Below are 14947 nucleotides of genomic sequence, written 5' to 3' on the forward strand. Positions count from 1 at the left end.
CAACGCTGCGTCTTCCGGTCTTTTGGTCGCTAACTATGGGCCTCATAAGAAAGCTCAGAGTCACTCAGCGGGCGATGGAGAGAGCTATGCTTGGAATTTCTCTATGTGATCAAATCAGAAATGAGGAGATCTGTAGGAGAACTAGAGTAACCGACATAGCTCAACGGGTTGCGAAGCTGAAGTGGCAATGGGCAGGGCACATAGTTCGTACAACCGATAGACGTTGAGGTCCCAAGGTGCTGGAATGGCTGCCTCGCACCGGAAAACAAGCTGTAAAAAATATTAGGTTAATCCTATGTACATGTAAAAAGACTTGTTCTGAGTTACTGATCTACCTATCAACGCACGATTTTTGGAAATTCCACTTCTAAGGGGGTGAAAGGCTGTATAAAAGTTCGTCATTTTTCATTTATGTCGATGAAAATTGGTATTTAGGCTTTCTGTTAGTTTTTTTTTTTTTTTCACCATAAAGCACCATTATAAAATGGTAGCTTTATTGCTACTACCATCTAGCCTATGGGCTAATAAGTAATATTATTCTAGCTTAAACTTCTACTTATGATTAATTTTTAAATCTAATTTACAGTCCAGTAACTGTCCTTAGTTTATTATAACACGTACTTACAGTTCACTATGTTCTTGTGACCTATGCTTTCTGTTAGTAATGAAGAAATACGTCGTGGTTCAGGATTTTTGAAAATTTCAACTCTTCACCAATTTTCAAAAATTCAACTCAATTACATCCGGGGCGGGTCAGCTAGTAAGTAGTAAGTATTAAATAAAACTTAAAATTGTATTTATTTTCGAAAAATTTGAGATACGTGCCCGGGATCGAACATCTGGATCCCCAAATCTAAGGAGGCCGACGACGCGACGTCTTCCCTAATAGGCTATCACCGATTCTGCTAGTAGTACCGCTAGTCAAATAAATTAAAGCAAACAAATTGTTTAGTCCGTAAACAAGTAAATAATCGATATTGCATAGGAGCATCACTATAATGTTGTAACCGCACGCGCATGTTATGACAATCAGTAAGGTAACGACTGCCCGATTTATCGATATCGATTCGGAGCAAGGTCGACTACGATAGCCATCGGATGGATGAGAGCTTTTTAATTTAGGTACCTAATCAATAATTTAAAGCTTCAATAGCTCAACCGGTATAGGAGTGGACTGAAAACCGAAAGGTCGACGGTTCAAACCCCGCCCGTTGCACTATTGTCGTACCTACTCCTAGCACAAGCCTGACGCTTAATTGGAGAGGAAAGGGGAATATTAGTCATTTAACATGGCTAATATTCTTAAAAAATATATATATATGTACAGTGGCGTGCAGATCATAGAGGCATAAATGCACTGCTTACCCCAGTTGTAATAGCTCAATGCATATTTTTCATTATGACCTGCATGTAAACAGGTTCCTACCTAACTAATGCCTACCCTGGCTTCGAACACTGTGCACGCCACTGTATATGTATTAGTTTACTAGCTGATGCCCGCGACTTCGTTCGCGTGGATTTAGGGTTTTTAAATCCCCGGGGAACTCATTGATTTTCCGGGATAAAAAGTAGCCTATGTCACTCTCCAGGTCTTTAGCTATCCCCATGCAAAAAATCACGTCGATCCGTTGCTCCGTTGCGACGTGATTGAAAGACAAACCAACAAACAAACACACTTTCGCATTTAAAATAAGGGTACCTACTGATAATTGACTAGCTTATGCCCACCACTTCGTCCGCGTGGACCACACAAATTTCAAACCCCTATTTGTGAAATAGGGGGGTTTAGTATTGAAATTACAAAAAATATTTCTTAGCAGATGTCGACGTTATCTGCATGCCTTTTTTCAGCCCGATCCGTCCAGTAGTTTGAGCTGTGCGTTGATAGATCAGTCCAGTCAGTCAGTCACCTTTTCCCTTTATATAATATTTAGATACATCACATACGAATTGCTAAATTATAATTATTATTCTTACTTAATCAGTAAATCTAATTTTCTTTCTTTAGGAGACCCGTGCTCAGTAGTAAGCCGGCGATGGGTTGATCACGATGATCTGATAGATATCATTATATACATATAACATGGCTATCGGTCGGTTGTCGGTTTCTCAATCTTAAGTCGTGATGTGTCTCGGTGCGCCGCAAATAGCGATTAATTATTTTATATGCGCCACAAGGCATGAGAGTAGAGCGGTTTTATAGTAACTAGCTTATGCCCGTGACTTCGATCGTGTTGAGTAGGTACCTACACAAATTTCAAACATCTTAGGGGTTGAATTTTTAAAAATCTTTTCTTAGCATACATGTCTACGTTATAATTTATTTGCTTATAAAATGCTATTTGCATACAAAATTTAGGTTGAGCTGTTCGGAGCACACGCAACGGAGCAATGTAATGACGTGATTTTTGCATGGGTATTATAGAATATTGGGTATTTTTGCATGGAAAATTATAGAGTTCCCACGAATTTTACAAAAAATTAAGTATACGCGGACGAAGTTGCGAACATCATCTATAAATATATAAAAAGGAAAAGATCACTGAGATTCGCTGAAATTTGGCATGCAGATAGTTATATTATGACGTAGACATCCACTAAGAAAGAACGAACTGTCAGTTGTGACATGCTTCCCTTTATTGAAGGCGAAATTATTACGAAATTGGCAGAAATTGGTAGGACATTGCGTCGTCAGCACTTGGCAGTATCCTGTTTAGACGCGTATGAAACATGTCTACCTCTTTTAAGGCGTATTATCATAGGCTCGCCCACTCGGTTGCGCCCGCTACCGCGCTTGCACCCGCGTTTCGTCGTGAAAACGCCCATGACTTGTACCACACCCTAAACACCTACACAACGCAATTTTCCAAATGCACGAATTAGCTATCGGCTCAACGCTCCAAATTCATATCTAATGATAGCGGCATCGAAGCGTGCGCACATTTGCATTCCCAATAATATACCTATTACCTACCTATGTAGACGACCTCCGTGGCGAAGTGGTGGTGGATTTATAATATAGGTCTCGGGTTCAAAGACAAAACTAGCTTATGCTGACGACTTCGTCCGCGTGGACTACATAAATTTCAAACGCTTATTTCACCTCTTAGGGGTTGAATTTTCAAAAATCCTTTCTTAGCGGATGCCTACGTCATAATAGCTATCTGCGTGCCAAATTTCAGCCTGATCCGTCCAATAATATTTTGAGCTGTGCGTTGATAGATCAGTCAGTCAGTCAGGCACCTTTTTCTTTTATATTTTTAGATTATTAGAAATCAGTGATGCATTACCAGACACTTAGTGTAGTGGCAACCGCCCTGCCAGACGCCCTTAAACTTTAACAATTTATTAAACTTTAAGGGTGTCTGGCAGACAGCTTTTTGATTAATTATTATCAATTGTCGAATAATAATATGTGTTAAGATAATTTTAGATTAAAATCCACGTACTTAGAATGAAGACGTGGACATCTTCTATTTGGCCCAAAGATAGTTTACATCCTAGACACAGACCATCATCATCATCATGATCAACCCATCACCGGCTCACTACAGAGCGCGGGTCTCTTCTTATAGTGAGAAGGGTTTTGGCCATAGTCTACCACGCTGGCCATGTGCGGATTGGTAGACTTCAAACACCTTTGAGAACATTATGGAGAACTCTCAGGCATGCAGGTTTCCTCACGATGTTTTCCTTCACCGTTAAAGCAAGTGATATTTAATTAATTAAAACGCACATAATTCCGAAAAGTTAGAGGTGCGTGCCCGGGATCGAACCCCCGACCTCTGATTAGTAGGCGGACGTCCTAACCACTAGGCTATCACTGCTTTTACACAGATACAGGTTACTTTTTACCACGAACTTTATTTGGTACGAGGCTTCGGCCGTGGCTAGTTAACACCCTACCAGCAAAGCCGTGCCGCCAAGCGATTTAGCATTCTGGTACGATGACGTGTAGAAACCAAAGGGGCATGGGATTAAAAAATCTGCCATACCCCTTCCAGTTTAGCCCGCTTCCATCTTAGACTGCATCATCATTCATCACTTACCACCAGGTGAGATTGCAGTCAAGTTGCGGTGAACATCCATAAAAAAACCGACGAAAGTGTGTCTGTCTGACTGCTAGCTTTTTACGGCTCAACCGTTCAACCGATTTTACGAAATTTGGTACAGAGGTAGCTTGCATCCCGGGGAAGGACATAGGCTACTTTTGATCCCGAAAAATTAAAGAGTTCCCACAGGATTTTTAAAAACCTAAATCCACGCGTACGAAGTCGCGGGCATCAGCTAGTAATTAAATAAAAACTAAAATAAAAAGCCAATGGTTTTCAAAGTTCTTTATTTCGATATCTATTTGAATCACAGTCTACAGTAAGTATTTATTAGATCACAATACAATAATAATTATTAATATTTTATTTATTTATTTAAATAATACCGCAGTTTATAGACGTCTCTATTATAATTTATTTATTTAATACAAAATACAACAAAATGGTATAAAAAATAGGCAGACTCGGTACTGTTAGAGTGTCTTCACACGTGCGGTGACATCGCGGCGTTTTCAGTTTGATAAAAGATTTTAAATATAAAACGGTATCGAACTAGAACGAATATACTACTTATATGTTTCACTGAATACATCTATTCGTAATCTGAATAAAATTCGCATTCTGAATAAAAAATATAACTACCTACTTGTAAAAAAATCGTTACACTGTATTGTGGTATTAGTCCAATTTTGTAATGCTGTCTCTTTTTTGGCTAGAGCTTAATATGGTTGCCAAAAAGTGGCAGCATTAAAAATTTATTGCCCTTGTGCAAGTGGACCTAAGTTTAACGATTCAATAAAAAATGGTAAACTCACATATTTAAGTAAAGCAATAGGTAGTTTAGTCAAATTAGTTTCAAAAATATAATAAAATCATATTTTTTGTAATTACTGTGGTAGACATTATTGTTTTTTATTGTTTAAGATTTTAAAAAACATATAAATAAGCTGTCACTTTTCAATACAATAATAGATACTTATTGTTTTATGACAATATAATACAAAAAAGTTACATAAAAAGTTATACATACATTAAGAGAAGCAATATTTGATACATTTTATTCGGACCAGCCGATGTTTGAAAATACATAATATTATATTATTAAGTAGTAAATTTTATGTAGTTAACTTTTAACCGCGGCGTTTCTTGTCGCGTGTGAAGTGCTCTTACAAACTTAGTTAAACTAGCAACAGGAACTTGGTTTACTCGATGATTTTTACTTGTCTATCCGTCCGTATCACTTTGCTGAAAAGAAAAAGAAAATTTAATAGTCGCCTGATGACGTCCTCTCTACTAAATACTAATAGAAACTAGCTTATCCGCGTGGAGTACACAAATTTCGAGCTCCTATATTAATAGGGGCTCGACATTTGTGTAGGTACTCTACTCCCCCTCAGGGGTTGAATTTTTAAAAATCCTTTCTTAGCGGATGCCTACGCCATGCTAGCTATCTGCATGCAAAATTTAAGCCCAATCCGTCCAGTGGTTTGAGCTGTGCGTTGACAGATCAGTCAGTCAGTCAGTCACCTTTTCCTTTTATATATATAGAAAAACCGCCCAAGTGCGAGTCAGGCTCGCGCAACGAGGGTTCCGTACTACAGTCGTATTTTTTCGACATTTTGCACGATAATTCAAAAACTATGATGCATAAAAATAAATAAAATTCTGTTTTAGAATGTACAGGTGAAGACCTTTCATATGATATCCCACTTGACATAATTATATTTATTCGAAAATTGAAAATACTGATTATTAGTTTATGACCACAATTTTTTTTTTGTGTGATGTAACCACAAATTCACGGTTTTCAGATTTTTCGCCGAATGTCTGCTATAAGACCTACCTACCTACCTGCCGAATTTCATGATTCTAGGTCAACGGGAAGTACCCTGTTGGTTTCTTGACAGACAGACAACAAAGTGATCCTATAAGGGTTCCGTTTTTCCTTTTGAGGTACGGAACCCTTAAAAATTAATAGGAATACTCTTATTTTCGAAGTTAGTACTCTATACTTACTCGAGCCGGATAGACGAATGTCTTGACCTCCGTGCTGCCGAACAGGTTACTGGCGCGGCAAGTGAACTCGCCCATGTCGCTCCACAGCAGCGGCGAGATCACTAGCTCGCCTGAACGAAGCACCTGGAGAAGAAGAAGAACAATATTACTAGCCATACTTAATACCTCGGAGTTATGTTCATTTAAAGTTGCTTTACCGGTGAAGGAGAACATCGTGAGGAAACCTGCATGCCTGCACGGGTGTCCATGGACGCGGCAGGGCAACACTATGTTGTTGCCGATGGTGTCCTTTTATGAGACCAGTGGCCCTACCGCGGTTGTTTGACAGCTACAATGTCACGATCGCAATCATCTCTGATTGGTTATCGCTCGCTCACTATTGGCCACAATGCATTGTTGCAACAAGAATCGCACAAATTCAGCCAATCAGAACAATTGAGATTGTAATAATGATTGATGCAGGTTTTAGACAATCGCCCTACAAGATGCGTGGAGAGGGAGATTAGCTTGACCTTGTACTTGCGCAATGGTGATGACGTGTGAATAGAATAGAATAGAATAGAATAGAATAGGATAGGAGAGGATAGGATAGGATAGGATAGGATAGGATAGGATAGGATAGGATAGGATAGGATAGGACAGGACAGGACAGGACAGGACAGGACAGGATAGGATAGCATAGAATAGATTAGAATAGAATAGAATAGAATAGAATAGAATAGAATAGAATAGAATAGAATAGAATAGAATAGAATAGAATAGAATAGAATAGAATAGAATAGAATAGAATAGAATAGAATAGAATAGAATAGAATAGAATAGAATAGAATAGAATAGAATAGAATAGAATAGAATAGAATAGAATAGAATAGAATAGAATAGAATAGAATAGAATAGAATAGAATAGAATAGAATAGAATAGAATAGAATAGAATAGAATAGAATAGATTAGAATAGAATAGAATAGAATAGAATAGAATAGAATAGAATAGAATAGAATAGAATAGAATAGAATAGAATAGAATAGAATAGAATAGAATAGAATAGAATAGAATAGAATAGAATAGAATAGAATAGAATAGAATAGAATAGAATAGAATAGAATAGAATAGAATAGAATAGAATAGAATAGAATAGAATAGAATAGAATAGAATAGAATAGAATAGAATAGAATAGAATAGAATAGAATAGAATAGAATACAATAGAATAGAATAGAATAGAATAGAATAGAATAGAATAGAATAGAATAGAATAGAATAGAATAGAATAGAATAGAATAGAATAGAATAGAATAGAATAGAATAGAATAGAATAGAATAGAATAGAATAGAATAGAATAGAATAGAATAGAATAGAATAGAATAGAATAGAATAGAATAGAATAGAATAGAAAGAATAGAATAGAATAGAATAGAATAGAATATGTTTTTATTCAAGTAGACTTTTTACAAGCGCTTTCGAATAGTCGGGTAGTTTTAATTTACCACTGGTTTGGAATGCCGTTCCCACCGAGAAGAACCAGCAAGAAACTCGGCGGTTGCTCTTTTTAAAGAGCAACCGCCAAGCGGCGGTTGTGAGGATGGGTATCTATGCTGCCGCGCGATTAGTTTGCATAGGAGCAATACTGTTGTTAAGCCCAATGATCAAATCCATTCGAACTTAAAATAGGACTTAGTGCTCTGTAGAGAAAACTTTGATAGCGTGACAGAGGATGCATGGTGAGACCTTGTGGCGACATCTAGCTTGTGGGATGTAATTTACTTCAAGGCTGCACAACCCTTTGAAGTTCGAATAGCGTCATCTAGTGTCTGTATATGGAGACCGCATCAGATTCATCAGTCGTGGTAATACCCTCACCTTCATCCTGGGCTCGTTGGTCACGTCGAGGCCACCGTTGGTCTGCCAGGTGACGTTGGGTCGCGGGTGTCCCCGGACGCGGCAGGGCAACACTACGTTGTTGCCGATGGTGTCCACGAACACCTTATAGGAGACCAGGATGCGAGGCGAGAGAGGGACCAGCTTGGAGCGTTCCGAGGTGTCTGTGCTGCCATCTGTTGACGACAAAAGAAGTTATAGGCGTCGTCGAAGCTTCACCTACAGTTGTCAGGCGTCAAAAATGTTATAGTCCGTACAAAATGACTCCGCACGCGCCATTTTAGCTTTATGGGTCAACTGTCATGTCAATAGAACTTTTCACCTCATAGATAAAGAAATTAGAAAGTAATAATAAATTCTTATTACATCAAGAATTAGTAGGTACCTACTTAAAATTTGTTTGGTCCACTACTCATACTTACCTACATTTGGAGCTAGGTAGGCTATGATGCTTTACAGCGATCACGCACTCATATTTATTATGTCATAAGCTACCATGTAAATCAAAAAGGAACGTATTTTCATGGACTCGGATCGGATGAGTGCGTAATCGCCGTTACGGGGAGACGAAATGCGTTTTATGAAGTGAAAATTCGCCATGCTTTCAGGTATAGAATGAGGCAGTAAAGAGTTACGGCTTCCGCCTCAACATTCACAGGGAAAAGCTAACTAAATAAACGGAATTGTGTCAAGTAAGCAAGGTTATATTGTAGGGAAATCCTTTGTTATAATAATAATAACCCACTGTAGTAATGTTTTATGATGCGCCTCCGTGATAAAACTTGTTTACTTCCTTGTATGCTTATTTGCTAGCAGAATTTTATAGGCGCTACATTTTCTATAAATTCCGCAAATTGCTAATGCGCGTGGCCGCCATTTTAGTGACGTCAGCACTACACTGAAGTACGGGCGGCGGCACGCGCAGTCACAGCCGCGGCGCGTGCTCGAAATGACTCCCTTGAAAAAGGACCCCGGATGGGTTCGAAACTAGTCGGGCTAACGTCGACTAGACACGTGAGTACAGCCGGGACAGATATTATTTATAATGGAAATCACTGACGGTAGTTTAAACGCTAAAATAGACTGAAGTTCCGAGCTGATGGTATATTTTTACTTAAATACACGTCAAATGACGTCAAAATGACGTCATTTCAATGATAATGAGGCATGGTTCCAGCGCAATAGCAATTTGCGGGACTTATAATTAGCTATTAGTTCGTTAAAGTTCATATAGAGTCTAGTGTTTGTAATGTGGAGACCGAGACATAGAGTTCGCGACAGGTCGAGATGCCAATCGGGGTGCGAGGCAGGGGGATTTCCCGCACACCCGCACAGCGCACGCGCTATCCCGCACGGGGTTAACGCTAGGGCTGTACCCCGATTGCGATCCCGACCTGTTACGTACTATACCGATCGAGTTGATAATAGGTTTGTCTTACCCGTGCTGTAGACGATGGTGCTAGCCCGAGCAGTGCCCTGCCCGGCCACCACCAGGCACGTGTACTGCGCGGGCCCGTCGGTTCGCGACACCAGTAGAGTTGATGACACTCGCGCCAGGGAGGACGGGTTAGAGTCTATGATCTCATTCGACTCTTTGTCGTACTGGAACGAAGAATGAAATGGGTTAATTTTAGTTTCTTGTTAGGCATAGACCACCACCTATAAACGCCTAAATCCTAATAGCCGAACACGCCCGCTCGCCAAGCTTAAGCACTTGCTTAGCATAAAAATCGGCCCACGCCCGTTCGGTACCCTCATTCCGCAAATTGTCTTGATTACGTGACTTTTAAGTCCACCAATCACAACAAAGCATTCTCCCCTGTCCCCCGCCAACATTTTACGATTTTCACGCAAAACCTTGTACATATATGCGTACTCTAGGAGTTGAATTCTCTGTGTTGTTAGGATAATCTCTGGATGCGTAACAGCGAGTGACAGAAAAACTTTTACTGACTTGAATCTTTTAACATTTATAGACACAAAACGTTGCTTAATCAGTACAATCTTTGAAAATGCGTACGTCGTAAACACGTCGATGTTAGAACGCCTTTGATGTCAGCAATATGAACCGCTTTGATATCAGTATCATAAACCGCGTGTCAGTATCATGAACCAAGTTGATGCCAGTGATATGAACCGCTTTGATGTGAGTGTCATGAACCACTTTGATGTCAGTGATATGAACCGTTTTAATGCCAGTGTTATGAACGGCTTTGTTGCTCTTACCTCATACACAGGCGCGTCGTTCTTGAACCAGTGCACGGAGGGCGCGGGTGCTGCTATCGCTTCGCAAGTCATCTCCAGCGTCGTACCCGGCCGGTGTGCGTTGCGCGCTGCGGGCCACCGCGTTAGCGTTATGAACCGCTTTGATGTCAGTGTTATGAACCGCTTTGGTGTTCTTACCTCATACACAGGCGCGTCGTTCTTGAACCAGTGCACGGAGGGCGCGGGTGCTGCTATCGCTTCGCAAGTTAACTCCAACGTCGTGCCCGGCCGGTGTGCGTTGCGCGCTGCGGGCCACCGCGTTAGCGTTATGAACCGCTTTGATGTCAGTGTTATGAACCGCTTTGGTGTTCTTACCTCATACACAGGCGCGTCGTTCTTGAACCAGTGCACGGAGGGCGCGGGTGCTGCTATCGCTTCGCAAGTTAACTCCAACGTCGTGCCCGGTCGGTGTGCGTTGCGCGCTGCGGGCCGCCGCGTTAGCGTTATGAACCGCTTTGATGATGGGGCTGCCACTGCTGGAAAGAGTTCAAGAAGTTAGAAAAGTCACCTATAGCACAGTATAAAGAGAGACACAGTATTTCGACGCCCTTGATCTCGTGGTAAATGACGACCTCATGCCATGACTTTGCCATATAGGTCCCGGAATTACTATAGGGCCATCTCGGGTCGCTCGCTTACCGCACGATTGCTCTGTCTAGATGGCTTCATATTCATAGAACCTTTGGTAGGTAATAAGTAACATAGGTACTATGATTGAAAATGGTTAACGCCTGATGAGATTTTCGTCGCTGTCATTTATATGGGATTACGTATAAGTCCAGCAAATTGCTAATGCTCGTGGCCACCATTTTAGTGACGTCAGCACTAGACTGAAGTTTCGAGCTGATGGTATATTTTTACTTAAATATACGTCATAAGACTCGAAGCGTTTCGTCGTATTTTCGAGCAGTCATAGCTTCGGTCTGAATGACGCTAGATTCTTATTTCGGCTGACGTCAAAATGACGTCATTTCGATATTAATGAAACATGGTTCCAGCGCAATAGCAATTTGCGGGACTTATAACAGAGAAACCGCTATAGTTGGATAGAGTATACCTTGTATCTCACCATTAGATTCTATATGGTTGTCAATTTCTGCGAGTAGTTTCAGGTGTCTGTTGACGTTGGCGCCGCCCGCTAGCGCCGCGGTGGCGAGGATGAGAACTAAATAATACATGCTTTGTACGGGATGAGATTCTTGGTTATACTGAAACAATGAGAACAATACTGTTATTACTAGACTTCCTCCCTGGCTTAGTTGTGAGCGCTGTGGTCTTATTAGTCGGAGGTCCCGGGTTCGATTCCTGGCAGGGGAAATTTAGAATTTTATATTTTCTAAATTTTCTCTGATTTGGTCTGGTGGGAGGCTTCGGCCGTGACTAGTTACCACCCTACCGGCAAAGCCATGCCGCCAAGCGATATAGCGTTCCGGTACGATGCCATGTAGAAACCAAAGTGGTTATGGGTTTAATGAAAACTGCCATACCCCTTCCACTTCCAGGTTAGCCCGCTTCAGGTTTTCATTTCATTCGATGTTGTTAAATTAAAGCATTCAAGCAGTAGGTAAGTACAGGTTTATAATATATTAAATGTTAATAATTATCTACTAATGAGTCATAACCATAACTTGGTTGTAATAAAGCGTTATTATTTATTGATAACGTGGTCTCTGTAAATAGAGATCGTGGAAATGGTTAAAGGTTGAAGGAAGCTTTCATTGTAAAAAGTCGTAGGTTTTATCAGTGAAATACCTCATAGGTCCTACATCAGACCTAAATTATTATTAACTAGCTTTTTCTCGGGCCATTCAGTCCACGTGGACTACACAAATTTCAAACCCCTATTTTACCCCCTTGGGGGTTGAATTTTCAAACATCATTTCTTAGCGGATGTCTACGTCATAATAGCTATCTGCATGCCGAATTTCAGAATGATCTGTCCACTGGTTTGAATAGATCAGTCAGTCAGTCAGTCACCTTTTCCTTTTATATAAAATAATCTATAGAGGTAAAAGTTGTAAGCAAGCTTAAATTTTTTACAATTAAGTGCGGATTTTTGCTAAAGAAACTCGTAGCAAGACTTTCAAATATTACTTTTCTTAGAGTAAAATAAAAATAACTAAGTCACTGTAGAAGCTCAAACAATTTTATCCCTAAATCAAATTATAAAAAATTCGCCTGAACTCTACATTTTTGATCCCACAATACCTACAACAAAAAATAAAGTCTACTGTTCTATTTATAAAATAGTAAATAACTTATACTTACTATAACTAATAACTAATACTTACTATACAATAATATACTTATATAAGCACCTTTTAATAATAGTTAAGTACAAAAAATTAAATTAGAAGAATTCATACAAAAAACACGTGGGATTTTTTTCTCTAAACCATAGAGATAGAATAGAAGGGCCTAGGTAACAGTAACTTTGGATTGCATCATCTTTTTTTACCGCTTAGGTAAACGTTCTAGAAACAACACATTTTGTCTTATAGAAAACATATTTGATTTAAAAGTAAATCAATATGATTATTTACTAAAACATTGCTTAATTTTTCTAAATATTACACTTAGGTAAGTACCTACCTGTTAAGATAAAGAAACAAAAATATTTAAAAGCTTAAAATATAAATTTAAAAAAATAGAAAAAAGAAATACCTTTTGAATTAACCGCGAAGGTTTTATTTTACGCGCGAAAAACTCCTTTACAAATCTACACTATAGGTTAGGTTATATACAATAATAAAAAATATATAACAAATATAATCACTGTACTTATGTGTAACCGAGCACGCACTTTTTATAGCAAAAAAAAAGAGATTACAAATCACAGATTCTAAATTTCTAAACGTAAATAAAAAAAATATAAATTCGTTCTAAAATCGGACACACTTTTTTAATTTAAGCGCGCACATACAGGAGCATTGGACGGGACTAAATGTGCTGCTTAGTATTGCCGCATATATATAGGCGTCGAAGTTCTTGAATTCCAAATTGAAAAATGCACGCATAGGACGCCATTTCACTGGGGAGTTGCGACACGAGGGCGATAAGACATATTATCGTGGTGTCGTATCGTAACCTATTCAAAAAGATTCAAATGCTAAAAGGGGCAGTTTTGCACTTACTGCTAACTTCACTATACCCTAATAGGTATTATAAAGGAAAGTTTGTGTGTATGTGTGTATGTTTGTTACTCTTTCACGCAAAAACTACTGAAAGGATTTGCCTGAACCTGAAATGGAGATGGATTATACCGATTAATGCATAGGCTACTTTTTATCCCGAAAAATCAACGAATTCACACGGGATTAAAAAAACCTATATCCACACGACCGTAGTCGTCTAGTAACTATAGTTGATTTATATCGCCAAAATTAGTAGGTACACTTATTATTAAGTTAGAGGGGGCTATTAGGATCCCGTAACTTGTTACCATTTATATATTATAACAATCATTTTTAATTTTAACGCAATAGCTATGTAATTAAGATACAAAAAATAAATTTAAAAGTAGCTCAAGGTTTTCTAAAAGTTGTATTTCTCTTTCAATAGATGGCGTTAGTAGTAATTTCAGTCGTGAAAAATAACTTCCTTAGGTGAAAAATGAAAATGCGCTGGTTTATCTGATGTAGAAACTGAATTTTAGTGTTATAGTCGACGCATTTTAAACTGAGTCGTCGAGTTATCTGTCTGTTTCGCTCGCACTTACCTACGATCTGTAAGCGCGAGCGAAACAGACAGATAACTCGACGATTCAGTTTAAAATGCGTCGACTATAGTATCTTTAGGCTGTGGAAAAGACAGAAGAATCTGCTCATATTTGGGAAAACTTAGAGGTGCCTGGAATTGTGGTAGATAAAAACGAATCGCCATGTGCAAAGGCCTCTTTAAATCCACGTGTGCGAGTCTAGGCCCAATCTGTTTTATCTTTCTATGCGTAATGATATCTAATCTTATCATTTTATTCGCCTTAGCTTCCGGCGTAAACTTTAGCGCGAATACTCAGTCTTGGGGGGATGTGTGCTCTAGTTGTGACAACGCTTATTATTTATCAATCGATTGAAACAATTGGCACCGATTCCGTTGTCTTTCTCTAAACTAAATTTAGAGTATCTGCATCCTTTTCTTTTTAACAATTCTAAAAAGGGACAGAACTCAACTGACTCTAAATTTAAGTGCACGCTACAAATTTAAACAGTAGGCTCGTGACTGTGCGCTAAAATCACGGGTTTTACCATCTAAAAATTTCTTTTTTCTCAAGAAAAAACCTACTTTGAAAATTTCAAGTTAATAATATCAACAATCAAAACTTTCCCATACAAACTTTCAACCCCTATTTTACCACCCCTATGGGCGAATTTTGGTATTTTTAAAGGTCGATGTACATTATTTTCTGCCGCCTACTGTATGGCTACATGCTTCAAAATTTTCGAAAATTCCACCCCTTGCTGATATTCAAAAACTCCGCTTAAGCGAAGCCGGGGCGGGTCAACTGGTAGTATGATAAATTCGCTGGTCCCGTGGCCACGAGACTCTCGTGGTGACGAGACCACAGGCGGGCTTGGTAACAGAAAGTTCGTTCACGTGGTAACGAGGCGCGATTGGTTGTGCAGCGCGCACAGTTGATCAATTGATCATTTATCAATCGTTTATCAACGTTGCAACGCTTTTATCCTTTTGCACTTCCGAGTGCGGTTGCTAACTGAGAATATTGTTAAGGAGCATCTA

General features: G+C 39.2%; 1 protein-coding gene across 5 annotated transcripts in view; it reads right to left on the bottom strand.

Moving 5' to 3' along the window:
* Positions 1–4322: 4322 nt before the first annotated feature.
* The window catches only part of LOC117993847 (neural/ectodermal development factor IMP-L2-like), a 73403-nt gene continuing 62778 nt past the window's right edge, over positions 4323–14947 (bottom strand). The window contains exons 1-7 of one of the 5 annotated variants that reach the window (XM_069507245.1): positions 12875–13166; positions 11280–11418; positions 10349–10683; positions 9385–9547; positions 7928–8121; positions 6069–6191; positions 4323–5297 (exon numbers count right to left, since the gene is read on the bottom strand). In XM_069507245.1, coding sequence (XP_069363346.1) covers positions 5277–5297; positions 6069–6191; positions 7928–8121; positions 9385–9547; positions 10349–10683; positions 11280–11388 — 945 coding nt within the window. In that variant the 5' untranslated portion in view covers positions 11389–11418; positions 12875–13166 and the 3' untranslated portion in view covers positions 4323–5276. Of the gene's footprint in view, positions 5298–6068; positions 6192–7927; positions 8122–9384; positions 9548–10348; positions 10687–11267; positions 11419–12874; positions 13167–14947 lie in introns of those variants that run through there. The other 4 variants (XM_069507243.1, XM_069507241.1, XM_069507244.1 and 1 more) reach the window with 4 other exon arrangements.

The sequence above is a fragment of the Maniola hyperantus genome, chromosome 25, assembly GCF_902806685.2.
Source record: "Maniola hyperantus chromosome 25, iAphHyp1.2, whole genome shotgun sequence".
Classification (NCBI taxonomy): Eukaryota; Metazoa; Arthropoda; class Insecta; order Lepidoptera; family Nymphalidae; genus Maniola; species Maniola hyperantus.